Source organism: Anabrus simplex, chromosome 2 (genome assembly GCF_040414725.1).
Source record: "Anabrus simplex isolate iqAnaSimp1 chromosome 2, ASM4041472v1, whole genome shotgun sequence".
Taxonomy (NCBI): Eukaryota; Metazoa; Arthropoda; class Insecta; order Orthoptera; family Tettigoniidae; genus Anabrus; species Anabrus simplex.
The window spans coordinates 905,675,716-905,697,079 of record NC_090266.1 but is presented as its reverse complement, the minus strand read 5'-3'; the positions used below and the strand labels follow the sequence as shown (position 1 = coordinate 905,697,079).

At 38.1% G+C, this 21,364-nt stretch overlaps 1 protein-coding gene across 7 annotated transcripts in view; it reads left to right on the top strand.

Annotated features, from left to right (window-relative positions):
• Window positions 1-21,364, top strand: part of Marf (Mitochondrial assembly regulatory factor) — a 601,407-nt gene that overhangs the window by 318,545 nt on the left and 261,498 nt on the right. For all 7 annotated transcript variants that reach the window (XM_067141663.2, XM_067141660.2, XM_067141658.2 and 4 more), the window contains one exon: window positions 8,604-8,811. In XM_067141663.2, the coding sequence (XP_066997764.2) occupies window positions 8,604-8,811 (208 nt within the window). The remainder of the gene's footprint in view (window positions 1-8,603; window positions 8,812-21,364) is intronic.

Sequence of the window (21,364 nt, the reverse complement as noted above, 5' to 3'; positions counted from 1 at the left end):
GGGAATCGAACCCGGGATTCACTGAACCGAAGGGATCAACGTTGGCCATTCAGCCAAGAAGTCGTATACTGAAATGTCTGCATTGACATTCTTCAATAGTCTTGACATTTCTGTGGGTCTTTCTTCACTTCTTGGTATAAATGATGGAATTCACCCAATCTCTGCCTTCTCTTATTAATTGGATGTGCGCTGTATCTTCTGTCAGAACTTGAAATCAAGTACAGTTTGCTTGCTATCATAAGTTCATCATCACTTCTGCTACTATACTTAACTATTATGTTTGCTATTTTGCTTTACGTCACACCGACACAGATAGGTCTTATGGCGACGATGGGATAGGAGAGGCCTAGGAATGGGAAGGAAGCGGTCGTGGCCTTAATTAAGGTACAGCCCCAGCATTTGCCTGGTGTGAAAATGGGAAACCACGGAAAACCATCTTCAGGGCTGCCGACAGTGGGATTCGAACCCACTATCTCCCGTATGCAAGCTCACAGCTGCTATCTTCTCGTGAATGTTGCACAATCATAACTGGATGGAGAAAGTTTCCTCATTAATGAAGAAAGAGCGAGGGTCTCCTACCCGGTATGTGCGCCTTTGAATGATGAGTGATGAGTGAGGAGCAGTGCTATGAGCACTGAGTGAGGAGTAATCCACTCGGCATGTTCGTACCCTAATACATTCACGTCTTGTTGGTAGATACACAGATGTAATAGAACTCTTATGGGACAATATTCCAGAACCTCAGCATGTCTGAAAATCAGAAAATGGATAAATGGGATGTATATAATTATTATTACTCATATTATTTCTTGATTATCTTTCCTTGATTAGAACATAGTTATGTGGCAAGATGATTCCAAAGATTAAACTTGCCAGTTCCGTAATGTAGTAAATGCTAGTAATGAACAGTAGACCCTGACCTGATTTTCTTGCCTCATGAATGTTTGCTATATTGTATTTTTTAAAGGCATTTATTTGCAGTGTATGAGGTGTTAGAAAACTAATTTTTTTTTATGTTACCTGCATTTGTTGCTGTATTCTAAACTGTATTATAACCAGTTTTGTATTTTAAAATAAAAGAAACTGGATATATGCAAATACTTGGTTTCCTCACCAATACAATCTTCAAGGTGTATGTTTTATTATAATATGATCGTAACCAAACCCAATAAATTATCCTGGTTGATAACTGATTGTCAGCTATTATTGTGTCTCGCTGCATGAACAATTTAAAGCAAAGTGGCACAGACACTGGAGCTTCTAAAGGTAGAAAAGCTTGTAATATGAAGATAAAGTTGGAATTCAAGAGGACAAATTGGGGCAAATATTCATTTATAGGAAGTAGGAAATAAAATAATTTACGAAGGGAAATTGAAGATAAACATCCAGGTTTTTTGAAATCATTTATGAAAAGAGTAGGTACACAGTTAATAATAATACTAATGTTATTGGTTTTTACATCCCCCTGACTACATTAATGGTTTTCAGAGATGTTGAGGTGCTGGAATTTAGTCCTGCAGGAGTTTTTATGTGCCAGTAAATCTGCATACACGAGGCTGACTTATTTGAGAACCTACAAATACCACCGGACTCAGCCAGGATTGAACCTGACAGGTTGGGGTCAGAAGGCCTGGTAAACAATTAATAGGGAATCTTCACCATGCGCAACAGTCCTTAATGCAGATCAACTATGATTATGTTGGTCGGTTGGTCGGTCGGTCGGTCGGTCAGTGAAGCTAGAAGATTTTGTACCCAAATAATGAGAGTAGATTTTCTTTTCATCTCCAGGCAGTAACTTCAAGCTGTTTCATAATTAATTCAGGGATGAGAAAGTGACCAGCGACTACACTGTGGTGCATATTTTTTAGTTTGAACCCAAAGATGTTCCTGTAAGAAACCTTTGTATCGCTGCCTTGCCTCTGTGTGTGCTGCTTTGATATTGTAGTTCATTAATAAGTGACATTCACAACTGTGCTTTAGTTTTCATCTTGATTAATTCTGAAGTCCTAAAGATGATCAGAAAGGTTTCTTTTCACCTTGAGCCGGTTTTAAAAATATCCTGACCGAGCTCGATAGCTGCAGTCGCTTAAGTGCGGCCAGTATCCAGTATTCGGGAGATCGTGGGTTCGAACCCCACTGTCGGCAGCCCTGAAGATGTTTTCCGTGGTTTCCCATTTTCACACCAGGCAAATGCTGGGGCTGTACCTTAATTAAGGCCACAGCCGCTTCCTTCCCACTCCTAGCCCCTTCCTCTCCCATCGTTGCCATAAGACCTATCTGTGTCAGTGCGACGTAAAGCAAATAACAAAAAAAAAATATCCTGTCCATTTGTCGTGCATTTCCCCAGAATCCTCTACTAGTTCACCCAACTTGCCCAAAATGCTGTTTGTTTCCCCCTTTCTTCTTCCTCATTTTTAAGTTTAACATACAGTACATACATACATATAAACAACTTCATTGAAGACTGATATGAGTTCAGCATTCTGTGTGCAAGTCTCTGTGAATTTACTAAACACTGCCACAATCCTCTATTTGTAACCAGTTTTTTGGCCTCGTTCAGTTCAATACCTGTTACCTTAAAATCATTAGAAACAGAGTCTAACCATCATCATCTGGCTCCCTCTAGTTCTCTTACCCTCCATGACCAAGTCCATTATTCTCCTAGGTAACCTGTCCTCCTCCATTCACCTCACAGGACCCCACACCAAAGCCAGGTTATGCGTACAGCTTCATCAGTCAAGTTCATTTCTAAATTACCCTTTATCTCCTCACTCCAAGTGCCCTCCTGCCATTGTCCCCATTTGTTCATACGGCACACATTCTCACTACCTTTATGTTTGTTACTTTATGAATAAGATATCCTAAGTACACCCAGATTTCATTCCTGTAAAACAAAGCTGGTCTGAAAACAGACCGGTGTAAAGGTAGTTTCTTCCTGGAGGTTAGTTACTTCTTACAGAATACTGTTGATTGTAACTGCAAACTCACTGCATTAGCACTATATTCCTGGGAGAATACACATCCTAAATGCTTGAAATTGTCTTCCTGTCCCAGTTTTGTATTCCCAACCTAACATCCAAATCTCTTAGGTTTCTTACCTACTGACATCACTTCAGTCTTGGAAAGGCTAATTTTCATATCATACTCTTTGCACCTATTTTCAAGTTCCAAGTTCTGCCATTAAGACCAAGTCGTCGGCATAGGCTAAACTGCTTACTACATTTCCACCTAATTGAATCCCTCCTTGCCACTTCATACCTTTCAGTACAGTAGAAGATCCATGTAAACTATGTACGACAAAGGTGTCTAACCCCTGTAAGGACCTTGAACCAAGAACTCATTTCATCATCAATTATCACTGTAGCCCAATTGTCTGCATGAATGCATTTGATTGCCTTTAATAATGTACACTTAATCCTGTAATACCTCAGTACGTTGAATATCTTTTCCCTCGGTACTTCTCTAGATCTACGAAACATAGCTGTCTATTCCTCTCATAGCATTTTTCAACTACCTGGCACATACTGAAAATCTTATAGAACCTCTGTGGTCTGAAACCACACTGGTTTTCATCCAACTTACTCTCAACCATTGATCATACTCTCCCTTCTAAAATGCCAGTGAACACCTGGCATGGTATACTGATCAATGAAATACCTCAATAACTGTTGCAATCCTTCCTGCTCCCTTGCTTATTGATAGGAGCAATTACTACTTTCATCCATCAGAAGGTAATCTTACTAAAATTCCCTGCTTATGTTATTATTCTATGAAGCCATTTCACCCTTGCATTCCCACTATATCTCATCATTTCAGGTCTAATTTAATCTATTCCTGCTGCTTTATGACAATGGAGTTTATTTACCATCCTTTCCATTTCCTCAAGTGTAATTTTACCAACATAATTTTCCTCCTCCTTGAGCTTGGTTGTTTGCTACATCACCAGAAAGATTTCCTTTCACATTGAGAGGAAATTTTCAAAATATTCCTTCCACGTGTTTAGTGGTATCCTGGGATCTATGAGTTCACATGATGTATGCAAAACACTATTCATTTCCTTTTTCCCTTCCTTTCTAAGATTCTTTATTACTGTCCAGAAGGGGTTCCCTGACACATGACCTTGCCTTTCATGGTTATTACTGAAATCTTCCCACGAGTTCTTCTTGGACTTGACAGTTAATTGTTTCCCTCTGTTTCCCCTCTGTTTCTTTCATCTAAGTACAATTCTCTGTTTATATCTGACTTTGCTTGGAGCCATTTCTAATATGCCTTCTTTTTACATTAACAAACTGCTCTCTTTTCATCATTCCACTATGAGATTTGCTTTTCCCTATCTTTACACAGTTGTTTAGGCATTCCCTTGCTGTTTCTATTGAGGCATCCCTATATGCCACCCATTCCATTTCTATATCCTGAACATGCTTACTGTCTATTATTTGGAGCTTTTCACTAATCATTTCCATGTACTTCTGTGTAATTTCCTCATGCTGGAGACTTTCTACCCTTATTTATCTGCAGGCAGATTTTACTTTCTGTTCCTAGGCCTAGAGATACTTATTTCACTACAGGTCAGATAATGGTCTGTATGATCAAAAAATCCCTAGAATATCCATACATTCCTGATAGATTTCCTGAATTCAAAGTTGGTTATGATAGTCTTATTATGGATCTGGGTTCCTCCCATGCATACCGGTCAATAGCCTTATGCTTTGAAGTATGTATTCAGAACTGCAAATCCCTTACTAGCACAGAAGTCCAGTAAATGCTTCCCATTCTATTACCTTCCATATTTTCCCCACATTTACTCATCACCTTTTTGTATCTTTCAGTTGTATACCCAACTCTTGCATGGAAATTCCCCATTAGCACTGTCCTATCCTTGCTGTTGATCATGACTACGATGTCACTTAGTACTTTATAAAATTTGTCAACTTCATCCTCATCTGCACCCTCGGACGGTGAGTAGACTGAGACAATTCTCGTCCTAATTCCTCTATTCGCTAAATCTGCCCACATCGTTCACTCAGTTACATGCCCAACAAAAACTATGTTGCATGCAATATATTCCTGATGAACAGTCCTACTCCCCACTCTGCCCATCCCTTTTTAACACATGTTAAGTATACTTATAATCTCCTATCTCTTCCTCGTTATCCCCCTTACCTAAATATCATTAACTCCTAAAACAACTTAGATAATAATTAAAATTAATTTTGGGATGGGTGATGCAGGCGAAGAATACACCCATGGTACCCCCTGCTTGCCATAAGACGTGACAAAATGGGCGACCTTAGAACCATGAGACTGTGTGATTAGTGCCATTATGTGAGGAACACCCTGGGTTGATGTTACTTGCGATTAACATCACCAGGTGAGGAACACCCTGGATCTATCTACGTTACCTAAGAGTAGTACCCTTATGTGAGGAACACCACAGGTCGGGGCATTGCCTGTGGTTAGTACCATTGTGTGTATCCCACCGAGGCGGGGGGCAGGCACTCGGTTTACAGATTTCTTGAATTTAAAATGGGAAAGCTATTTGTGAAGCAAGGTGCTGCCTTACACAGAGCCTAACAGTTTACACCAGAGGTGTTCGGCGCTGGGCATTTCGTCCTGCAGGCAAACAGTATTGTAAGCGGGCGGGCAGGTGATGGGCATATGTTATTCAGCTCCAGTAACTTTATGGTTAAGTCACAGGCTGTGATGATGAGTGCCAGGCGGAGGCCTGCTAGTCAGACTCCATCATTGGGGCGAGTCCCGAATTCAAAATGGTGGCAGAAACTAATGAATCTCACTGCAAAGAGCAGTGGAAAGAACTTTTTTTTTTGTGCTAGCAGTGGACCATGTAAAATGCCTACTATGAGGGCAGTCTGTTGTATCGAAAAGGTATAATGTACAATGCCACTACAAAGTGAAAGACGCTCATTCGCATGATGCTGTTGTAGGGGATGTCTATATAAAAAGACTGAAGATAGATTTTAAATACTACGGTATTTTAAGAAACTCAGCAAATAGGGAAAATCACAAAACACTGGAATACTGCGCAAAATCAAGCATTACATTTTCTGAATTATGCATTACATTTTACAAGTGCATAATAGTGATTTTACTTTTCTTAGTGAAAATTCTGTCATTCCCATCCAAGAAATTGTAAATCGTAGCTTTCACACTTCAACACTGTATCTTTGTACAGTCGATTTCAAAAGAAGTGCATAGATGTGATTGTTGTGGGTATTCACAGGGTTTTTATCTACATGGAAGGTGAATTATACTTAGATAATAATTAAAATTAATTTTGATAAAATATTAAATACGAGGAACATACATTACCATGTGCTCGTCCTCTTTGAGTGACTGTGCATTGTAACAAAAATTGTAGCATGTCAGTTTTCTTTGAATGTGAAAATGTAGAAAAATAAAACCATGTCTCCAATATCGAAGACAGTATAAATCAAACACACATATTTTAAGAAAATAGATTTTCTTTGCGATTGTAGTGTCTTTCTTTATGCTTTATTCCAGTCAACATTTAATTGAAAATGATGCTAGGAAAGTTTTGCAGTCACAATCAAACAGCACTCCTCCTTTACCATACCGAATGCGTTTGCTCTCTCGCTTGAATGTGAAATGTGCTTGACACGTAAGCTGCCCACAGTTAGTTGAGCCTGCCCTGCCACACTGGGCTAGTCTCAACGGGTGCCCAGCTGAGCAACCCTGGTTTACACTCTATGTAAGACTTTAGTGTTTAGGCTAGAATGAAACTAGTGTATCCAATTTATGTAACTTCCTTTCTCAAAATCTGAGTAGACTCTTGAATGGAAGAATTAACATCAAACTTTGTATACCTTGTCCTGTGTTATAGTCTTTCATAATAAATATTTCTTATCTCTCTGTTAAATAATTTGCTCAGTAGGCACTTTACCAATAAACATGGTTTTATTTTTCTACATTTACACAAACTCAAATAACGGCAAGTTGTACTGAACATTATCATTTAAACTTGTTCTAAAAGTGTAATGGCAGTACTGGGTATCCGGGCAACACATGTCCAGCGGGCCAGTACGGCCCACTTCTAATGCTTCGGACACATCGCCATGAGAAGTGATACTATGGAGATAATTGAGGTAAAGGGTATGATTAATAGCAAGAGACTCCAACAGAGGTATCCAGTTCAATGGGTAATTCATCTACTGCTTGTGAGAGAGAGAGAGAGAGAGAGAGAGAGAGAGAGAGAGAGAGAGAGAGAGAGATAACCAAGGCTAACCACATGGCACTAGATCACTAGGCCTGGCATATTTATACAATATAAGTCAACAACTGAGATGTCATCATGCCCTGTCATGGTGTAAGAATTGAGGAGGAGATAAACCTCTGGGTATTAAATATCCAAGAAATGTATAATGTGCTCCTTCCTTTTTGACATGTTTGTACTCGGGGATTTTCATTTCAGCTGATCACATACTAGATGCCTTTATAGAGGCATTTGTGATTAAATTCCACATAGTATGCACCTCCTCACTTAAGAGTCCTGTTCGCACCCACTATCATTTGTTTATACTTAGGTTGATTTTTCTTTAGTAGTGGCAACTATTTGTTTTCTAGATACATACAAGATTCTAGGTTCTACAGGCCTTCGATGTAGCCACCATCATTGCGTGCAATGTGTTCCCTGCAGCGCGGGAGCTTTTGGATACTGTCGGCACTGCCTAATCTCTGGATGGTACAAAGAGAGGAATTGATTTCCTACAGAACATCTTCAGCTGTTCGCGAGCGAATCCCATGCAGTGGTTTTTTCATTTTAGGTATTAGGTCGAAGTTGGAGGAACTTAAATCTGGAGAGTATGGGGGTTGGTAGAGAACTTCCCAGCCCCAGCGATTGCACGCATCCGTACATAGTCATGCAGAATGATGGGTGGGTTATGCTTTAAGCGTTGTCGTTTTCTTCTCAGTGCTGCTTGCAGATCATTTTGCAGAATAGAACGGTTGTACTCCAGATTAATGGTCTGCCTTGGAGGAATAATATGCTTTACGGGAACATTATCCCTATTGTAGGCAAGAATCGCCATGATTTTCACATTGGTGTGGGTTTGCCAGATTGCTCTTCGCGGTGACCCATAATGACTGTTCTTAGTCAATTGGCGTCTCAGCTTTGGTTCATAAGACCTGGGCCAGGTCGCATAACTGGTAATACAGTCCTTGGTGACAATGTCTTGCATTGTCACCTGTGGCTCATTCAGTTTTTTCCACCTCCTCTGCTGTTGCTTCAAAAACGTTGTGACTGTATACTGTGATGGTTTGTTCACAACTGCTCTGTTCCTGTTATCACTGAACACATGGATGGAGGGCAAAGGGCACGTTCGCTTGCTCTGAAGGAATGTAGACATTTAACCTTCCTGTGATACAAACGACATTACGTGGCTCAGTTTTATGGCAGCGCTACAGTATTGTTGTCTCTATTAAAAAATCAGTCTGTGTATTTGTTCGTATAGGCTTTCCTGCTTCTCGACTATCAACTATGTTAGGATTTCTTGTGTTGAGGTGCAATTAGTTCCTTCTGCGGTTTCTTCTAAAACAGTTGTATTTCTCATTAATATTCATTGCAGGTATCTAAAGCCCTCAGTGAAGAAATTCGCCGCCTAGCAGTTTTGGTCGATGAATTTAATGTGCCTTTTCATCCTGAACCCTTGGTATTAAATGTGTACAAGAAAGAGTTGCATTGTCATGTTGAGAATGGATTAGGCAGCAATCTCAGAGCACGCTTATCAACTGCATTGGCTATGAACATGGAAAATAGCCAACGAGAAATGACAGGTAAGCTGAACTAATTGCATCATTACCTGGTTAATAACTGCTGTTTGTAGAACATTAAACTTTCCAGGAGGGATAAATACTCCACCAGTGTTGTGGGAACTTTGGATCATAAAGTGTGTTGTGGGATCAAGAGATGTCACATAAAATTTTATGTATTTTTAAAGCTTTTCAGCCAGTTCTACCTTCTTTCTTCCATAAGCCCCTTAATTAAAACATATGCAGGGTGGTCAGAAATAACATGAACTGCGTATATGAGCGGCAGAGGGTTGGTCATGCTAATAAATAATTCGATACCTGGCACCGTTGTAATTTTATCAGCTGCTGAAATTAGCTAATCAGATCGCTACAAGGGCAAATTCAAATGTGCTTTGTAGACCAGTGTTGCTAAATCTGCACATGACTTTAGACTGGCTTGAGAGCCATGATGAGAAATCAGCATCAAACACACCGTTGGTTTCAGCCAGTGTTACCGTGTCAGCTTGAAGGTCTGTATTAAAACCTCTCCCCTGGCGAAGTCTTATTCTTTGACTGGTGCTCTCATGCCGATCTTAAGGCACGTACAGATTTATCAACACCGCCTCATAGAGCCCATTTGAATTCATCCACGAAGTGATCTGATTGGCTAATATCAGCAGCTGATAAAATGACAGACGCGAGACATTGAATTATTTCTTTCAAATTATTTATCAGCATGACCAACCCTCTAATGCTCATATACCCCGTTCATCTTGTTTCCGACCACCCTGTATAACAGTATAACATATCAGTAAAAGAAATACACACTGCTGAACCAAGAATGACATACCTTGCTGTACAGAAACATCCTCAGATCCCATCAAAACACTTTAAATCATGCGCAAAGATTTACAATATTGTTTGCATTGCATAAACTTGTCAGTGATTATGAATTGGTAACCGACCGAGTAAGCTGTGTGGTTAGAGGCACACAGCTGAGAGCTTGCATTTGGGAGATAGTGGGTTCGAACCTCACTGTCAGCAGCCCTGAAGATGGTTTTCCATGGTTTCCCATTTCCACACCAGCCACAGCCGCTTCCTTCCCACTTGTAGCCTTTTACTATCCCACCATTGCCATAAGACCTATCTGTTTGTGCGACGTAAAGCCAATTGAAAAAATATAAAAATATTGGAGATGTTATGAATAAGTACAAACAAATGATTATTGTAGTCCTCCATTGTCACTTTAGTAAATTTTGGAAATTTTTCTGTACCGAGGGCTCATCCGGTACCTTCAGCAACTGTGTTTGGACTGAAGCCTGTTTCTTTGCTCTGGTTTTGATCTTAATAGCTAAATAGGGTGGTGAAGGGAAAATTCTGTTGGTAAAAACCTTGCTTCGTGGAGAGGAGAGGGAAATGGGGTGAACATGGACTCTACGTTGGTGAGGGGAGGGGATAGTGTGTTTTTGTTTATTAGGGAGTAAATGTAAGTTAATGATTTTGATGGAGTAAAATTCATGTTTGCGGGTTACTGTAGTCACGTCCTATTCCGTGAGCCATGGGCAATGGCTGAGTGGCCTAGTAAGTGGTCCTGAGAGTCGGGATACCAGTTGCTATGGAATGGGAGTGGGCATCTCGGACATATTCTGAATCATGGCCCTCCTTGTGCTCAGGCTCCATAACCCGTTAGATGAGAGATCCTCACTTGAACTATGTGCAAGTAGGGTAGCGTCCTGCTTCATGAATTTACCGAGCTCAGAACATTTTAAGCAAGCCTCGGACCTATGGGAGTAATGGAGTCCCACTCCCATTTGACAGGCGAGGGACTCCTTGGAAACAACTTGGCGAACAAAATGGAATTCGATGGGGAGCTATCAATATTAATGGGGATTATGGAAGAAAGAAGGAAGAACTGGCTGAGTCAGCAAAGAGGATGCATTTGGATGTGCTAGGAGTAAGTGATATTGGGGTAAGGGGAGATAACGAGGAAGAGATAGGAGATTATAAAGGGTACTTGACGGGTGTTAGAAAGGGAAGGGCAGAGTCTGGGGTAGGGCTCTTTATCAGGAATACCATTGCACACAACATAGTTTCTGTTAGGCACATAAATGAGCAAATGATGTGGGGAGATTTGTCAGTTGAAGGAATTAGGACAGGAATTGTGTCCGTGTATTCACTGTGTGAGGGTGCAGATGAGGATTAAGTTGACAAGTTTTATGAAGCATTAAGTGACATCGTGGACAGGGTCAACAGCAAGGATAGAATAGTGCTAATGGGCGATTTCAATGCGAGAGTTGGGAATAGAACTGAAGGATACGAAAGGGTGATTGGTAAATGTGGGGAAGATATGGAAGCTAATGGGAATGGGAAGGGTTTGCTGGACTTCTGTGCTAGTATGGGTTTAGCTGTTAAGAATACATTCTTCAAGCGTAAGGCTATTCGCTACACATGGGAGGCTAGGGGTACCAGATCCATAATAGACTATATCTTAACAGACTTTGAATTCAGGAAATCTGTTAGGAATGTACTAGTTTTTCGCCGATTTTTCGATGATACAGACCACTATCTGATCTGTAGTGAACTAAGTATCTTTAGGCCTGGGGTAGAGAAAGTGAAATTTGTCTGCAAACTAATAAGGGTAGAAAATCTCCAGGATGAGGAAGTTAGACAGAAGTACATGGATATGATAAGTGAGAAGTTTCAAACAGTAGACAGTAAGCAGGTTCAGGATGTAGAAAGTGAATGGGTAGCATACAGGGATGCTGTAATAGAAACAGCAAGGGAATGCCTAAGAACAACTGTGTGTAAAGATGGGAAAAGGCGAACATCTTGGTGGAATGATGAAGTGAGAGCAGCCTGTAAACGTAAAATGGCTTATCAGAAATGGCTCCAAACAAGGACCGAGGCAGACAGGGATTTGTATGTAGATGAAAGAAACAGAGCGAAACAAATAGTCGTTGAATCCAAAAAGAGGTCGTGGGAAGATTTTGGTAAAAGGCTAGGTGAAGCAGCAGGGAAACCTTTCTGGACAGTAATAAGGAATCTTAGGAAGGGAGGGAAAAAGGAAATGAACAGTGTTTTGGGTAATTCAGGTGAACTCATAATAGATCCCAGGGAATCACTAGAGAGGTGGAGGGAATATTTTGAACATCTTCTCAATGTAAAAGGAAATCATCCTGGTGGTGTTGCAAACAGCCAAGCTCATGGGGAGGAGGAAAATGATGTTGGTGAATTTATGCTTGAGGAAGTGTAAAGGATGGTAAATAAACTCCATTGTCATAAGGCAACAGGAATAGATGAAATTAGACCTGAAATGGTGAAGTATAGTGGGAATGCAGGGATAAATTGGCTTCATAGAGTAGTAAAATTGGCGTGGAGTGTTGGTAAGGTACCTTGAGATTGGACAAAAGCAGTAATTGCACCTATCTATAAGCAAGGGAACAGGAAGGATTGCAACAACTATCGAGGTATCTCATTGATTAGTATACCAGGCAAAGTATTCACTGGCAGCTTGGAAGGGAGAGTGCGATCAGTTGTTGAGAGGAAGTTGGATGAAAACCAGTGTGGTTTCAGACCACAGAGAGGCTGCCAGGATCAGATTTTCAGTATGTGCCAGGTAATTGAAAAATGCTACGAGAGGAATAGGCAGTTGTGTTTATGTTTCGTAGATCTAGAGAAAGCATATGACAGGGTACCGAGGGAAAAGATGTTCACTATACTGGGGGACTTTGGAATTAAAGGTAGATTATTAAAATCAATTAAAGGCATTTATGTTGACAATTGGGCTTCAGTGAGAATTGATGGTAGAATGAGTTCTTGGTTCAGGGTAACTTACAGGGGTTAGACAAGGCTGTAATCTTCCACCTTTGTTGTTCATAGTTTACATGGATCATCTGTTGAAAGGTATAAAATGGCAGGGAGGGATTCAGTTAGGTGGAAATGTAGTAAGCAGTTTGGCCTATGCTGACTACTTGGTCTTAATGGCAGACTGTGCCGAAAGCCTGCAGTCTAATATCTTGGAACTTGAAAATAGGTGCAATGAGTATGGTATGAAAATTAGCTTCTCGAAGACTAAATTGATATTACATGTTATAAATCTCATTTTTGGTCCGTATTGAAAATTTACAGTTCAACAACAATAAAGGTGTTTTCATTTAATCCACCTATTCAATACTTTTATTTTCACTTATAGTGGTTACATAAATAGACTCACAGTTAAATGGGACATGTTTCGCCCTCAATTAAGGGCATCTTCAGCCTAAAAACAATCATCAAGAGTACAACTAAATACTAAAAGTGTAAGCGAAAAGTTTAGCCAGTTATTAAAATTCGGGACATAAAAATGTAAAGGAATGATACAATATATAAAGATGCTAATGGAAACACTGTCAGTGATTAAACTATAATCTTGTCGGAGACTAAAACTTCTTCCATTAAAATTCAAATTAAAACAGTTCATTTGAAATGTTAGTGGAAAACCAAAGTAGTAATAATATAAAGCCAATGACATGAGGGTGTGAACACAAGCATTAACATGATTGTCATAAATACAATATGTCCAAGGCCTCTGATGAAATTCGTCAGCATGAAGTGAGACAGAAGCATCAGTTGAAAAATTGTAAGTGGCCCTTAGCACCGGTAGGTAATACTATTGGCTGAAAGCTTGCCAGGAAATGTCAGTAGATACTGAAAATAATGTTTTCTGTAAGAGAAGGAAAAGATGAAATAAGAAGTTGAACGTAAGGAGAGAATTCGGATTACAAAAATTGAAACAGATGAGGACTTACATGTTAGTTGAAAGTTGTTATCTACTGTTGTGTTGGTTGCTGCCCTTCTGTTGGCTCTGAGTCTGGTGTTGTAACTGTGCTGCAGAGGCGGCAGTGAACTCAGAGGGGAAGGAATAGGGGAGTGTGAAAGGGAGGAGAGGATGGGTGGAGTCAATTGTGACGAGGCTGACAAAGGGGCGGAGTCAACCATATTGCTGGAAGTAGGCCTAATATCTGTAGGTATGGGAGGAGTATTAGAGTATGAAGAATTAAATATATTAGGTATCCTAAATTTATTCGAACTAACTGACTTTAACAATTTCGGTATTAATTCATATAACAATCTTTTACTGTTGCTTATTGTACGTCTGATCTAAATAGGTATATAAACTTTCTAATTCATTCAACATTCTTCCTTTTGCTATGATTCTAATTATCGCTAGGTCTTTCTCTATGGATTCAAATCTGTGACCAGTCTCCCTCATATGCAAACTCATCGCTGAGTATTTCCTATGTTTTTCTGCGTTAATATGTTCCATGTATCTTGTCATAAAACTTCTCCCAGTCTGTCCAACATATGAAAAATTACACTGAGTACATTTGAGTCTGTATACTTCTGATCCCAAATAACGATTTTTATCATAATTAACTTTTTTGTGATTAAAGAATATGGACTGGTTAGTATTAGTAGTTCTAAAAGCTATATTAAAATTATGTTTCTTGAATATGTTAGTAATCTGGTGTATAGCTGGATTATTAAAAGTGAATGTAGCATACACTTTTTTTTTTCTGGTATCAGATTTGTGGATAACTTGTTCTTAATTTTATTGATTAATTTGTTGACCATTTCTATTTTGAAACCATTTTGTTTAGCGAGGTACCTAATATAATTTAATTCTTTCTTCAAATTTTTGGGAGATATAAATCAGACTGTGAAAAGATGCTTGTTTATGTGAATTCGGGTGTAAAGAAAAATTGTTTATAGTTGTAGATGATTGTATCGGTTTTCTGAATATTTGGAAACCAAAAGTGTTAACCTTATACGTAATTGTTACATCTAGAAAATTCAATGAGTTATCGACTTCGTCCTCTTTCGTGAATTTCAAATTAGGTTTGATTTCATTTAACTTATTTAAGATTTCTTGACTATTAGCGACATCTTTGTTTATGATTACAAACGTATTATCTACATATATCAACCATAAATCAATTTCTTTAATTTTTGCTATTATTTCATTGTGTTTGATTGAATCCATAAATATGTCGGCAAGGATACCCAATATTGGGTCACCTATTGCTAATCCATTCTGTTTATAAATATTATTGATAAATGAGAAGTAATTATTGTCTAATACAAAATTTAACAATCTAGTGAATTCTTCTACTTCCATTTTACTAAGATTACTGTGTTTACAAATATTATCATGAATGATATTAACAGTTTTATCTGTCGGAATATTCGGGAACATATTCACTACGTCATACGAACACATCATCTGGTTTCGACGCACGCCAAATTTAAGCAAAATGTCACAAGTCAATGGAATTTCTTAATGGTTGTTTATTGATAAAAGTGTAATGTCTTTTCAAAAAACTATTAATGTATTTGGAGACCTTATACGTAGGAGAATTTCGGCAATTGATAATCGGATGAATCGGAATATCTTTTTTATGTATTTTGGGCAAAGCTTTAGTTTCTGGGAGCCTAGGATTCATATTGATAAGTTTTAATTGTTCTTGTTCGGTAAAGAGAGATGTGGATCTTTTAAGTAAGGCCTTAAAGTTGCGTTGAATTTTAGCTAATGGATCTTTAGTCACTAATGTGTATTTATTATTATCAAATAAACTTCAGTTTTCTTGATATATGTATCTTTATCCATCAAAACGATCGCACCCCCCTTGTCAGCCTTGGTTACTATAATATTGTTATCTTCAATTTTCAATTTCATGTTTTTTATTGTTTTCCGTGGTTTAGGATCAAAATTGGTATAAATCTCTTTAGCTAATCTGGGTAATCTCTTCTTTAACTCCAATCTTACTTTGTCTTGTAATTAAATAAAATGAAATCGAACCTAATCTGAAATTCACGAAAGAGGACGAAGTCGATAACTCATTGAATTTTCAAGATGTAACAATTACGCGTAAGGTTAACACTTTTGATTTCCAAATGTTTAGAAAACCGATACAATCATCTACAACTATAAACAATTTTTCTTTACACCCGAATTCACATAAACAAGCATCTTTTCACAGTCTGATTTATAGAGCACTTAGAATCCCTCTATCTCCCAAAAATTTGAAGAAAGAATTAAATTATATTAGGTACCTCGCTAAACAAAATGGTTTCAAAATAAATATGATCAACAAATTAATCAATAAAATTAAGAACAAATTATCCACAAATCTGATACCAGAAAGAAAAAGTGTATGCTACATTCACTTTTAATAATCCAGCTATACACCAAATTACTAACATATTCAAGAAACAAAATTTTAATATAGCTCTTAGAATTACTAATACTAACCAGTTCATATTCTTTAATGATAAAAAAGTTAATTATGATAAAAATCGTTATTTGGGATCAGAAGTATACAGATTCAAATGTACTCAGTGTAATTTTTCATATGTTGGACAGACTGGGAGAAGTTTTATGACAAGATACATGGAACATATTAATGCAGAAAAACATAGGAAATACTCAGCGATGAGTTTGCATATGAGGAAGACTGGTCACAGATTTTAATCCATAGAGAAAGACCTAGCGATAATTAGAATCATAGAAAAAGGAAGAATGTTGAACGAATTGGAAAGTTTATGTATCTATTTAGATCAGACGTACAATAAGCAACAGTAAAAGTATGTTATATGAATTAATACCAAAATTGTTAAAGTCAGTTAGTTCAAATAAATTTAGGATACCTGATATATTTAATTCTTCATACTCTAATACTCCTCCCATACCTACAGATATTAGGCCTACTTCCAGCAATACGGTTGACTCCGCCCCTTTGTCAGCCTCGTCACAATTGACTCCACCCATCCTCTCCTCCCTTCCACACTCCCCTATTCCTTCCCCTCCGAGTTCACTGCCGCCTCTGCAGCACAGTTACAACAGTAGAAAACAACTTTCAATTAACATGTAAGTCCTCATCTGTTTCAATTTTTGTAATCCGAATTCTCCCCTTACGTTCACCTTCTTATTTCATCTTTTCCTTCTCTTACAGAAAACATTATTTTCAGTATCTACTGACATTTCCTGGCAAGCTTTCAGCCAATAGTATTACCTACCGGTGCTAAGGGCCACTTACAATTTTTCAACTGATGCTTCTGTCTCACTTCATGCTGACGAATTTCATCAGCGGCCTTGGACATCTTGTATTTATGACAATCATGTTAATGCTTGTGTCCACGCCCTCATGTCGTTGGCTTTATATTATTACCACTTTGGTTTTCCACTAACATTTTTAATGAACTGTTTTAATTTGAATTTTAATGGAAGAAGTTTTAGTCTCCGACAAGATTATAGTTTAATCATCGACAGTGTTTCCATTAGCATCTTTATATATTGTATCATTCTTTTACATTTTTATGTCCTGAATTTTAATAACTGGCTAAACTTTTCGCTTCCACTTTTAGTATTTAGTTGTACTCTTGATGATTGCTTTTAGGCTGAAGATGCCCTTAATTGAGGGCTAAACATGTCCCGTTTAACTGTGAGTCTGTTTATGTAACCACTATAAGTGAAAATAAAAGTATTGAATAGGTGGATTAAATTAAAACACCTTTATTGTTGTTGGACTAAATTGATATCAGTAGGTAAGAAATTTAAATAGAATTGAATGTCAGATTGGTGATACAAAGCTAGAATAGGTCGATAATTTCAAGTATTTAGGTTGTGTGTTCTCCCAGGATGGTAATATAGTAAGTGAGATTGAATCAAGGTGTAGTAAAGCTAATGCCGTGAGCTCGCAGTTGCGATTAGCAGTATTCTGTAAGAAGGAAGTCAGCTCCAAGACGAAACTATCTTTATATCAGTCTGTTTTCAGACTAACTTTGCTTTACAGGAGCGAAAGCTGGGTGGACTCAGGATATCTTATTCATAAGTTAGAAGTAACAGACATGAAAGTAGCAAGAATGATTACTGGTACAAACAGGTGGGAACAATGGCAGGAGGGTACTCGGAATTAGGAGATAAAGGCTAATTTAGGAGTGAACTCGATGGATGAAGCTGTACGCATAAACCGGCTTCGGTGGTGGGGTCATGTGAGGCTAATGGAGGAGGATAGGTTACCTAGGAGAATAATGGACTGCTATGGAGGGTAAGAGAAGTAGAGGGAGACCAAGATGACGATGGTTAGACTCGGTTTCTAACGATTTAAAGATAAGAGGTATAGAACTAAATGAGGCCACAACACTAGTTGCAAATCGAGGATTGTGGCAACGTTTAGTAAATTCACAGAGGCTTGCGGACTGAACGCATAAAGGCATGACAGTCTATAATGATAATGTATGTATGTATGTATGTATGTATGTATGTATGTATGTAACCGTAATATTACCGCCAACAATTACTTGGTCTGTATTGAACTTGTGTTAGTACTGAAAAAATATACAAGGTAACCTACATAGGGACAATAAGGAAGAATAAAAAGGGAAATTCCTCCTGCATTTCAGCCGAACAGAAAGCATATGTGGGTCTCTACAGAATATGGCTTCACAAAAGACCTTACACTAATTTCTAAATGATCTTAACAGAAATGGTGTGATATTAGTGTCCAGACTGTAAAACATTGCAATGCTGTAGACTCTGACACTGGTAAAGAGGAAATCAAATATTTTTATAGTAGTACCAAAAGTGAAGTGAATACACTTAATCAGAAGTGTGTTACCTACAACACAAGTAGGACATACAGATGGCCTCTCGTGATTTTCTTTACCATCCTGAATATTACTGGAGTCAACTCTTTCATTACCCAGACATCACTTAAGAACTAATACACGCATGTGACCCGTTTTGAATAAGGAAATATTATTAATTTTTGCAAAATTGGAAAGTTATGCACTACTAGTACCGGTATTGATTTAGTGTTGCTGAAATTTTAAGAAAATCACACTTCAATGAGCTACCCTTAATGAAGCCAAACTTAAGCCTTTCATTTCTGTGAAACACGTTGAAGGTTACCTTAAAATATCATAGCTTACACAAAAAAATTAAAAATATCAAATTTCTCTGGCAACTATATCATTTTCACAAACACTACAAGGTAGGTTTGTATGTATGTATGTATGTATGTATGTATGTATGTGTGTATTGTGCCCTACATACTCCAATATCCATCAAGTGAATGCTGAGAATGAATCAGAAGTTCTGCAGTGACGTTAAATACCTTCCTGCGTGAGTCACTAAGTACAGGCACATCTTACCAACTATTCCTGTCCACTTCTGTCCCTGGCTGCACATCAGTGAGCGTGCGTGGTTGCTTCGGTGACCAATCAAATTAAGTTAAATCTTAAAGTTCTAATTGGATAGGACTTGCTGTTGTGTGAGTGAAAGAAGGATCACATTTTACAAACCAACCTTTAATTACGAAACATAAGGTTGGATAATAAACAATTAAACCCCTGAATCAAACAAGATGAATTAAACACAAATCATACAGCCATGGAGTGGCAATATCTAACTGCAATCTGCGGAATCTGTGTGATGTTTCACATGCACTGGAGGTGGTAACTAAGTTTGAGCAGGCTCGCTTCTAATCTCGTTGACTAAAATATCCAACAGAAAATGCATAAATCGGGGAGGGAATACTTGGCACATAAACTTACACTACACTGTTCCCATACATACGGGTAATATACACAAGTACACTGCAGGACTGTAGGTTTCCCCCAAAAGAAAAAAAATAGAACATACTGAAGTTAAATGATCCTGCGCAGATGAGATGTAAACTCATGACCCTGCTTCGCATACGTGCGACACCCCTAATGCGACAAAAACAAAGACAAGTACAGTAAACACAAATCCACTACACACACTCAGTACATATGCCTTCATCAGGACCTGAAATAAAATATACAAGTAAATGTGGTCATCTTGCAGCTTTGGGAAGAAACACTCCTCCTGGAGACTCAGAATTGTGGTTACGGTCACAACCTTGCCAGGAGGGGTGGCTGTCAAGGCCTTCTCACCCGCCAGGACAAACAAAACATTACGTCGTCAGAGCTTCCCCTTACAGTCAAGTTCTCAAGCATATGGCATCCATCACTCGCTCTCGCCCTCCTCATCAGCTGAGCGAACATTCTTTCATAAATACAGGCAACTAACAGGCTCGTCCTTGGCCTTCTCAAATCACAAACATTATTTCACTTCTTTCCTTGCATTCTCATGCTAACAATTGGCTCCAATGCTGGGCCATCTATAAGGCTATTCAGATATAAGTGAGTCATGTCTGTAAACTCTTATATCTTGACTCTTCAGTCCAGGGTTCATGCATACCTATGCCCAGGAGAAACTTGGTGTAAATACTTAGATGATCCTCAATATCGCAACTTTTTGGACATCTGCCCCTATCAGAACTGCATCTGAAGTCCATGCAATAAAAATAACATGCAAACCTACACTTACGCCGCTCACTATTCCATTAAAGGTCTCCCCTTCGATGTTGTAGGGTTGCTCTGGTCCCTTCCTTTTAAAGATCATGTTACCGCAAGACACTACACTGATTCCCCGAGAAATAGCATGATCTAGCAAACATTGAACAATACCACATCTAACCTAACTCCCTCATAACCAACAAGAAAAATCTAATATGCAACCTTACCAATTAGTAAACAGAACATCCAAATGAAAAGCACAAACATCAAGAAGAAAACAAGCACAATACTTACCGAAGGGCAGTAGCATAAAATATGAAGCGTGGAGGGCAAAGGTGAGAATAAAAAGGCCAGGGTCTTACATAACTTTGACAGCTTGCCAGGTAAATATTGCTAGCTACTAAATGACACACGAGATAAATTTAAAATGAAGAAAATTTACTAAGTAAATGTAATTTGAAAATGGTATAAAATAAGAACAATAAATATATATATAGATATATCTTTTTCCAAAAATTTAAAATGCAGTTAAACTAAATGAGAGAAACAGTATTTTAAAATAAAGTTGAAATTAAGATGAAATGAAGCTGACATAGGCTTTCCACCAAAATTAAGGTTTGAAAATTCATTACTAACTCATTACCTCACATACAGAAAGATTAAAATTTATTTTAAATTTGGTTGCAACCGATATGCGGGCCCGCGTTATAAAATCTCTTTAAAATTGAAATTTGCTACACTACTAAAATGCTAAATTACAAGACTCGCACAAAGACACACGAAAAAGGAAAAAAAAATTAGTGGCTCCAACCGCGAATTAACATTACACCAAAGAAACGAGCTAGATGAAAACACAATAAAATAATAGCGCACAGCAACCCCAACAAAAAGAAGTATATTAAAGGAAATTTACAATTAACGGTGCGCACATAATAATAATAATAATAATAGAACACTGAAGCACACAACAGGAGCTACCACTTACCGACGCGAAGCCAAGGTCCCATTATAATCATCAAAGCCACCCAAAAAAAAAATAACGTATCATCAGATTAGATAAGAAGGGATGACATGATGCAATAAAGACAAAAGCAAGGAACACAAACAATGGGAGAAAAGTTATAAGACAACGAAAGAAGACCCCCATTATTAAACTTAATTTCGACCAGCAAATTTCAATTTTAAGATTTTAAGTTATTAAAAATAATAATAATTATTATTATTATTATTTATCCAA